General features: G+C 35.7%; 1 protein-coding gene and 1 long non-coding RNA gene across 14 annotated transcripts in view; one reads left to right on the top strand and one right to left on the bottom strand.

Moving 5' to 3' along the window:
- The window catches only part of KIAA1109 (KIAA1109 ortholog), a 214,937-nt gene extending 209,190 nt beyond the window's left edge, over nt 1-5,747 (top strand). For all 12 annotated transcript variants that reach the window (XM_042983961.1, XM_042983959.1, XM_042983962.1 and 9 more), the window contains 2 exons: nt 2,490-2,655; nt 5,008-5,747. In XM_042983961.1, coding sequence (XP_042839895.1) covers nt 2,490-2,655; nt 5,008-5,224 — 383 coding nt within the window. In that variant the 3' untranslated portion in view covers nt 5,225-5,747. The remainder of the gene's footprint in view (nt 1-2,489; nt 2,656-5,007) is intronic.
- Nucleotides 42-5,093, bottom strand: LOC122237964. Of its 2 annotated transcripts, none has more exons than XR_006216799.1 (3): nt 5,006-5,093; nt 4,265-4,327; nt 42-78 (listed from the first exon to the last, which is right to left on the bottom strand). It is a non-coding gene; the product is annotated as an uncharacterized LOC122237964 (long non-coding RNA). The 2 variants fall into 2 exon arrangements; XR_006216798.1 differs by having other exon boundaries at nt 58-78; nt 4,183-4,327.
- Nucleotides 5,748-10,340: the final 4,593 nt, after the last annotated feature.

The following is a 10,340-nucleotide window of genomic DNA, read 5'->3' as shown; positions in this document are numbered from 1 at the left end:
GGGCTCTGTGCTGATAGCTCAGAGCCTGGAGCCTCTCTCTCTCTTGCTCTCTCTCTCTCTCTCTCTCTCTCTCTCTCTCTGAAAAATAAACATTAAAAAAAATTTTTTTTTAAGTTTAAAGGAACATGTGGTGACCCTAATATCCATATAGAATGGATATAATAGAATCCATTCCATCCTCTGTAGCTGTTGAAAAGAATGAGGTAGTCTGAAATGTAATGATATGGAATGCCTTCCAAATATATAGTCTTTATTCACCCAATAAGTATTTATTGCACAAACCTATGAATATATAGTGGTAAAACAATAGACATGATTTTCTTAAAAAGAATTTTTTTTTAATGTTTGTTTATTTTTGAGAGAGCAAGACAGAGCGTGAGCAAGGGAGAGGGAGACACAAATCTGAAGCAGGCTCCAGGCTCCAAGCTGTCAGCACAGAGTCCGATGTGAGGCTCAAACTCATGAACCATGAGATCATGACTAAACCAAAGTGGGATGCTTAACCGACTGAGCCACCCAGGTGCCCCAGGATGTGATTTTTTTTTTAATTGCTTAGAATACATGCTATTTGTTTAGATCACCCAGCAATACTTCATTTTCTTCATGAATAAATATAAAATTTTTCTAGCAGTATTTCAAAATAGCCTCATGATAAATGTTTGAGTGAACAAAACAGATTATTAAAAAAAAATGCAAAAGCAGTATAGCACAGATTGAATTGTTGTTCCATTACTATTAAATCTAGATGTGTCAACAATTCAGTGAGAGTAAAATCAGTAATGATGACTGAAAGAAATCTATGAGACAGGAGTTGAAACTTAAATGACTGAAATCATTTAATAGGAAATACTTTATATAAGTAGATCCAGTCTTCACTTATAGCACCAACATATAACAGGCACTATTGTAATCCTGTTTTTCTCTCTGCCTTAATATTTGAACTTAATGTGGAAAAAAAAATATTCCAAGTAAATCTGTGAAGTTCAGAATTCTTTTCTAGTATACCTGTATATAAAAGCCTGCCAGATTTCTTTCTCACAGTTATGTGAAACCTTTGTCACTTCACGAAATACTGTGTTTGTCTTGGTCTGCTATGAACTGTGCATATTATTTTTAAAAATCTTTAAATACAAACTGTTGTGCACACACACACACACACACACACAAAAGAGAAACAGACTCACTGAGAACAAACTGGTGGCTCCCAAAGGGGAGAGGAATGGGAAGATAGGGGGAACAGATGAAGAGGATTAAGAGCTACACACTTCCAGTTATAAAATAAGTCATGGGTATGAAAAGTAAAGCATAGGGAATATAATCAATAAAATTTTAATACACTGCTTGTGGTGAGCATTTCAAAATGTATATAATTGCTGAATCACTATGTTGTATACCCGAGCCTAATATATATGTAAATTATTTTTCAATTAAGAGTAAAAACACAAACTTGTTTAATATCATTTCATGGGAAAGAGGAAATGGGAATTTGATTATCAGACTTACAGTAACCAAGTGTTATTATCTATGTGGATTTCAGTTATAAATAAAAATAGTTTAATGGTTATATTTTCTAATTAAAAACTAAAAGAAATTAGTTTTGACCAAAATAAGTATAAACATGCCAGAGAATATTATTAACAGCATGTAAGACTAGACCAAATCAACATATTTCTAGAACATCAGATCAATTATAGCACCATAACCATTACCAATAATAAAAGCAGAGCAACTGAGCAGGCAGTAACTGCCTATATTCTTATGTGGTGTGATAGTGTGACAATAAGTACAGTTTTATTCCTAAGCTCATTCCCAGTCCATGTGTTACCCTGCTGCTAATCTACAATAAAGTTAAAAACAGGCTACACAAATTTATTAAAAGTACATTACATGAAGACTATATTTCAGATTTGATTTTGATTTTATATATATTATGATCACCAATTTAAAAAGAACTTCTTTCATAAAACATTTGAGTATTCACTTATAAGAATGAAAGGCTGCTTATGTAAAAAGCTTAGAACCAGTGTTCAAATATATATAGACATTTACATCCTAAAACTACTGAGTGATACACTTTATTGAGACACAATTCACATATAATACAGTTCACTCATTTAAAGCTATTTAAAATGTCCACCTATAGTCATTCTTTAGGAAACTTTTAACTGTCAATTTTAGTGCCCCATGCCTGTTGTCAAATCTTGTCATTCTTTACTATTAGTGTTAAGCACAGAAATATATATAAAATATATGCTATTCCTCAAAAATATGACATGATAACTTTAATACTGTCTTTCTTTAAGAAATACCAATAACTGGCACTTGTTTATGGCTTATTTTTAAATACTAGTTTTTCAGAAATATCATTAAATGAGGCTTTGGCCAGTTCATAAGTAAAATGATAAATGGAACTAATTATACTATTCATATGATGATTTAAGATAAATTTATTATATACTTGCAATATTAATCTATGATTTTCATCATAGCCATTTTTCCACCTCGGATTTTATCTACTCGACCAGGACAAAAAAGTCCAATTATTATACATGATGACAATTCCTCTGACAAAGACAGAGAAGACAGCATCACTTATACTACTGTGGACTGGAGAGATTTTATGTGCAACACATGGCATCTAGAACCCACTCTTAGGTAAGTAGAAGGTATATATATTTACCTATATCCTACAGGATTATTATGAGAAAAGGTTATAAATGATGTAGTAAGTTAAATATGATTTACCAAAAACTTTTTAGAAGTTAGCTACTTACAACATCTCTAACTTCTGGCTATGCTTTCTGCTCCTTTCTGCTTTTTTAAGTTCTTCTAGTCAGGGCAAAAGAAGCACAAACACTGCAAATAGCTCAGCATCCTCCACTGTGTAACATTCTTCCAGTTAATCACTAAAATATGAGAGTAACTCTACTTCCACCATTGCTGCTATGTTTTTACCAGGATATTAATTTCAGGTGTTTGAGGTACCTACAGTTAACTTTTTTGTTACTAAGTTTGGGTAGATACAGTAGCAGCCACACATTAAGGAATTATTACAATTTCTCACATATGTCATGACAATGTAATAGAACCTGCAATGTCATAGTTTGTCTGCATGCTAAGCAATTCAGAACCATCCCTGAAATGTTGACTTTAATGCTGTCAGATTCAGGTTCATTTGCCGAGTCATATTCTAATACAATCATGATGCCAATTACATCAACTTACTTTCATATTAAAATGTCAGTAGTATTTTCTAGTTTTAATTTATATATATCTAGTTACATTTATAATGGCTGCTATTAACTAGTGATACTTGCACTGTGTGTCCTTGTTTATGATTACCACTTATGACCTTCCTATCATTTTTCCCTTTCCTTTTATCTGCTTTGCTAATAAAATTGTAACTGTCTGAATCATGGAATAATGGTATCAAAAAAAGGTCATCATAAGAAAATTCTAGCATATTTCTGCATAATGATACAGATTTCATTTAGATAAGGTTATTCAGACATATTTATGCCACAAAATAATTCCATACTAACAAAATATCCATTATACAGTAGACTCTTGTAAAAACAGAAAGTAGTGACTTTGTGTTAATTTGTATTCAATAAAATTTGGTATGAATTAATAGTACATATACTCATGAAAAGTATTAACAGTGTCAGTGCTCAGGAACAGAATTAAATATTGCAGAGGTTCTAATGCAGAAAACTACTTAGAAAATTTGTTTTGTATTTGTAAATCTATGATGAAATTAAATACCTTTTAATTTGAACTTAAAAAGTTAAAAAGTGGTGGAGAGCATGTTGAAGAGCTCTGGCTCTAAATCCAGGTTTACAGATAGCATAGTAACTAAATTATCTTGGCCAGAGGATCTAACCTAGTTCTGCCTCAGTTGCTTCATATGAACAATTGGTAAACAGTATTACCTACCTTGTAGGGTTGTTACAATGGTTAAATGAGTTAATGCAAAATGCTTATAACTATTAGAGTTTTAGCAGATCAATGCTTAATACCCTCTTTTTCCCTTCCCAAGTTCAGAAGCAATTAAGACAGTGGGAGAGAGGCAGCTGCAAATCAAAATGGCAGTTTTAATACTGATAAGGCTCATAACAGAGAATGTGATTTCTATGTCTGGAAACAATGGCTTTCTACTACAAAGTCCAAGTTTGGGCTTACCTACAGGGCCTTCATGATGGAGAACTCAGGGTGGAGGCGGGTGTACACCAGAATTGTGCAGTTGACAGCTCTGTGAACTTACCTAGCTACAGGCAGCCATGAACAGTCTTGGGTTAACCTATTTAGGAGTCTGTCCTTGAGAAACCTATTGCATGAAGGGACAGATCAAAATGAGTGGCTCTTAAGAGAAGGTAGGGAAGAGGGCACTAAACTACACTATATGGTTCCTCTGTTAACTTGTCAAACAGATAAATCATCAATAAGGGAGCAGAGAAAGGTCAGTAGTGTTTCACAAATGGCTATTCCTCTCTAAGGAAGGAAATGCCAGGAATAGGGAAAAAACTGTGTCCTTCAGACACGTTTAGCCCATAGCAAACAATACATTTTAGCCTTTTTCCCCCCACCATTATGCCACATATGTTGTACTCTCAGTTTTATTGAGATAAAACTGACAAAACATGTAAGGTATTTTAAGTGTACAGGGTCATAAATTTTATATCTGTAAACCTTGTAAAAGGATTCCTCCCATCAAGTTAACGTCTTTTAGAATGAACCAGATGTTCTTTAAATATTAAGATGACCCTGTAACTTAAGCCTAAATCAAAATGAGATGCATTTAGTCCACTGCTGTCAAGGATGCTTATAATCACATTTTTTGAATGCTATTATAGTGAACCCAGGAATTGTAGCTTAGATTACTCAAATGCACCTACTGAGAATATTTTGTCCTAAGCATATTATGGAGGTGTAGTGATGTTCTTGAATCTACCTTCAGGACTGTGTTAGGGCACTGTACTCCCAAATAACTATTATTTATACTTACAGATTAATTTCTTGGACTGGAAGAAAGATTGATCCAGTAGGTGTTGATTATATTCTTCAAAAATTGGGCTTCCATCATGCCAGGACTACAATTCCTAAATGGCTTCAAAGAGGAGTCATGGACCCACTTGATAAGGTTCTCTCAGTTCTTATCAAAAAACTTGGTACTGCACTACAGGATGAAAAGGAAAAGAAAGGAAAAGACAAAGAAGAACACTAAAAAAGTAACTCATCTGTGAACAAACTGTGATTGTGTCCGTTAAGTTTTATTACACTGGAGTGTTTTTTCTTTTTGTATAGTACACTTATTTCCAATATAACTTAAAATAATTCTAATTTTGTGGTCATTACATTGAGAGTTTGTAAGTTAATCTGTTTATTCTAGTTCCACCATTCTGTATACAGTGAAGTATTGCATGGTAATGTAAATTTTGTGAAAAACTAGATTAAAATATATAAATCTGCTTGGTAGGGTTTATAATTGTATTATGTGCAATATGATTCCTCCATCTTTAAAATATTTTCAGAGTAACTGTGAATTTCCTTTGATGTTGGCCATAACTTTTAGGAAAAATCTTGCTGATAATGTGATTTTTTTTTGGTTATTAATTGTTTTTTCTTTTTTTAAAAGGTAGCCTTGTATAAATACCTATTTGTATATAGTTTGAGTAATTGTGATATGATTGAATACCACTAAAATATTGTTTGTAACTATTGTAATAAAGTCACAATAATTGGTTTCACTCTGTAGTTTTGGGGTCTTTTCTTCTTTTGATAGCTTATTTTTAGAATTCTTGCAAAAATGAAATCCTTATAAAGATTAGCTCAAGGAGGATGCAATCAGGAAGAGGCACAGCAGAGGCTTAAATTTAGATATTGTTCTATATATATATTTATTTAGACAGCAAGGCACACACGTGAGAGCAGGGGAGGGGCAGAGAGAGAATCCCAAACATGCTCCATGGTGTCAGCACAGCCTGACTTGGGGCTCAATCCCACAAACTGTGAGATCCTGACCTGAACTGAAATCAAGAGTCAGAGGCTCAACAAGCTGAGCAACCCAGGCATGCCATTATTTTTTTTTTTTAAGTTTATTTAAGAGACAGAGGGAGGGAGAGAGAGAATCCCAAGCATGTTCCATGCTGTCAGCACAGAGCCTCACCTGGGGCTCAATCCCACAAACCCCTGAGATCATGACCTGAACTGAAATCAAGAGTTGGATGCTTAACTGAGCCACCCAGGCACTTCTCTATTTCTTAAACTAGTGGTGAGTACACAGCTGTATGTTCTTATACTGTGTGTGTAAATTTATGTGTATCCTTTTTAAAAACTTTATATAAACTTTATATATGTATATGTATATATAGTATATATGCAGAAGGATAAGATTTTAAGAAGACTAGCAAACTAAAGAAATATTCAAAAGTACTTATAATCAACTATATTCCTCCCCCCATGCCCCCACAACTCAGGTTTGAAATCTAGCCAAGGCTGTACAGTCAGTTTAAAGGTTGGGTAAAAAGTAGAACTGAAAAATCCTAGAGCTAGAAAATGCCTCAAAAAAGCCCGTAATGCAGACTCTTGCATAAGGTAGACAACAAAGTGTCTGACAGATTAAAAATAATAATTACAGAAGAGCCTCTTGCATATGCGCATGCACACACACACACAAGTGTTGGTAGGGGAATTAACTACTATCACACAGCAATTTAGTAACAACTAAAAGCCTAGTATCTAGAGTCATAATTTCATATTCTTTCTGCTAGACCATCTTTTCTATCATCTGCCAGTTCTCTGCATCACCATTACAGTTGGGGGCTACATGTACATAATTTCTACTGGTCAGGTTTACCAGAGAAGCAAATTCTATGTCTAATATGGATCTAGTGTCTAAGATAAACTACCAGAAAGTTACTTCATAAAACAAACCAACTAAAAATTAAAGAAATTAGTTCCTTGAGTCCTACTCCAGGTATTTATTCTCTGCTTTAAAGAAACAGTATGCTAGTTATAAATGTTAAAAATTTCCCATGGCTTTATATATTATTGACGTATGAGGTAACAAAAAAAAAATGATCTAAGTATAAACTTACTCGATTTCTAGCATTGTGATAATGTTTTACTGTGATAAAAACATGAAACCATAAGAATTCTTGAGGAGAACACAGGCAGTAACCTATTTGACATTGGCTGTAGCAACTTCTTTCTAGATATGCCTCTTAAGGCCAGGGAAACAACTCCTGAAACTTCACTACAATAAAAAGTTTCTTCACAGCGAAACAAAATTAAAAGGTAACCTAGGAAATGGGAGAAGATATTTGCAAATGACATATCTGATAAAGGGTTAGTACCCAAAATCTATAAAGGAATTTCTACAACTCAACACCCAAAAAACAATAATCCAATTAAAAAATAGGTAGACAGACATCAACAGACATTTTTCCAGAGAAGATACACAGATGGCCAACACACACATGAAAAGATGCTCAGCATCACTCATCATCAGGGAAATACAAAACTACAATGAGACATCACCTCACACCTGTCAGCTAAAATCAACACAAGAAAAAACAGGTGTTGGCGAGAATGTGGAAAAAGGGGAACCCTCTTGCACTGTTGGTGGAATGCATACTGGTGCAGCCACTCTAGAAAACAGCATGGAGTTTCCTCAAAAAGTTAAAGAACCACCCTATGATCCAGCAATCTCACTATTAGGTATTAATCCAAAGAATATAAAAATACTAATTCAAAGGAATACATGCACCCTGATATTTATAGTATCTACAAGAGCCAAATTATGGAAACAACCATATATTATTAGTCAAATTATAGAAACAGATGTGGGGCTAGATCTCATGAATTGTGAGCTATGACCTGAGCCTTAACTGAATGAGCTACTTAGGCACCCCAAGAGAATGACTCTTAACTAAAGAGAACAAACATGGTGACCAGAGGGAGGTGGGTGGGGGGGTGGGTGAAATAGGTGATGGGGATTAAGGAGTGCACTTGTGATGAGCACCGGGTGTTGTATGCATGTGCTGAATCACTACATGCACACCTGAAACTAATATTACACTGTATGATAACTGGAATTTAAATATTTAAAAAAAAATTTTTTTAAAAAGAAGAGGGCAATTTAAATCTGTAACTTCAAAATTTCTGTGGCTCCACTGGACAAAGCTATAAAAAAAAACTATATTTGTGTATTACTGGTAGGAATGTAAATTGGAACAACCCCCATGGAGAAAAATTAGGCAAGAGCTATGAAAATTATAAAGGCATATAATCTTTGCCTTCTCACTGCAGGATGTACCTTTATGTGTGTGAACTATGTAAGAATATTTTTTGCATTATTTGTAATAAGTCGTTGAAAACAATTCAAATATCCATTCAACAAAAGACAGGTTAAATAAAATATGGCAGGCCCTTTTGGTGGAATAATATGCAACTGTGAAAAAAAATTGTAAGGATGATGTTTGTCTAATATTCTTAAATGAAGCAAGATGCATCCAGCTATGTAGATTACAAGGTTTCCAGTCTATCAAAATTATTATCTTCTTCTATTCCAGGAAATCACATGATACATCCAGGTTTTCTGTAAAATTCCAATAACATTTAACAAAACCTTCACAGCTGTGATTGCAAGCTATAGTAAAAATAATTTTTTGTTAAATTACCATGTGAAACACCAAATCTATGAAGTACCAATCTAAACTACCAACATAATACTTATAAAATACAGTATGAATCAATTATTCAAAATAAAAAAATTTAAAAAATGCTCAAGGACATATAAAATACAAGCTCAAATTTTTAATTATTAGAATCAATTTTATTATTACACCGAAGTGTTGAGTTCTACTCATCCCTAAAGAATTTCAAAATAACAGTAACAGAACATTGACAATTCATGGAGTGGCCTCAGTCCATGGGCCATACTAAATAGAACTGCTTTACAAATTTCTCCATCTTTATTATGGAATGGTGTCTTCTGAAGTTAACTGGAGTAAACCTGGTTACCTGAGTATTCTGGTCATTTTCTATGACAAATGATACTGCCAGAATGCTTGTGCCCTCTGCACAGTGAGAGCTAGATATTCATCTCATGTCACTTGCACATGTTCTAAAGTCTGTTGAGAATCTCTTTTGTTTTTCAATTCAGACCTCAAGAACATAGTATTCTTACCCAAAAGTGTTAGATGGCTAGATAGTCCTCAATTGAAAAAACTAATAAATTCAACTTTTGTGAATTTTGTCTGCTTTACCTGTGCAGACCAGAGTCAAGCAACTCAAGGCCAGGAAAGGCCCTTTTTGCAACTCTCATCACTGAAATGCAGCCAGATCAACACTAAATCATCCTGCACACCTGGAAAACCGATTCAAGGATTAACACAATCTGAACAACCTGAACCACAGAACTCAGCAGGTACATGGCACAGAGAGGTAAACTGGGAGAGAGAGAAGCTGCAGAGGGCAGGGAGCTGTTTTTTTCTTTACAAAGAGAGGGCAGAGACAGGGGGAGAGTAGGGGAAAAGCACCCTGTGCCCCAAAGTAGCTGAAGAGCAAGTGGAAAAGTGGAAACAGCTGCAGGGACTGAACAAAAAAAGGGAGAAAGGAGAAAGGAGAGGGTTTAAATTCCATTAAGATAAACAGGGAGCGCAGTCTGAAACTCCGCAGCTTGATACCTGGTGGTGCTCCGGTGGGAAGGGCAAAGCCCAGGAGCAGAGAGATCCAAGGGGTCTTCAGGACAAATGGGGAGGGGCGGTTCCCCTGCTGGGGAGACATTTGGTCAAGGCTATGTGGCCACTCCACAGGCAAAGGTCCCAGTGAACCCTAGAGAACACCCACATTCGCTGGTGCTGGAACAAAAAAGTTAAGGGGGAAGCCTGGCACCAGATGTGTGTTGTGATTTTCTATAATCCCCGAAACGCTGCTGCTACATACCACGTGAACTTCTTCTGGGGTGGGCTGGCACCCAGCTGCAGTCTCTGGGCATCAGCAGTAGCACAGTCCTGTGAACGTTCCTGGGGGTGTGCGGGCACCCAGCCATTGCTTGCTGAGACCCTCCCCAGGAGGTCTGAGTCAAAGCTGCAGTCCCACAGAAGTGAGGGGTTGGAAAGTACAGCTGCATCTGAGATAAAACTCAGGAGAGAGGTGCCACCTAGCAATGTGATGGCTTGGTTTTGGGACAGCGTAAAAGCAGGAAGTGGATGGAAGCCGGGGACAAAGGAGGGGTGTGCAAAAGCTGGTTGAAGAGAACAGAGTTCTGATACTAGAGACTGGGTAGCTGGGTGACGCCATTTGCACCCCTCGCACGCATGCACATACACAACTAC

The sequence above is a fragment of the Panthera tigris genome, chromosome B1 (assembly GCF_018350195.1).
Source record: "Panthera tigris isolate Pti1 chromosome B1, P.tigris_Pti1_mat1.1, whole genome shotgun sequence".
Taxonomy (NCBI): Eukaryota; Metazoa; Chordata; class Mammalia; order Carnivora; family Felidae; genus Panthera; species Panthera tigris.
Note: the sequence above shows the minus strand (reverse complement) of the source record. Positions and strands in the feature narration are given on the sequence as shown.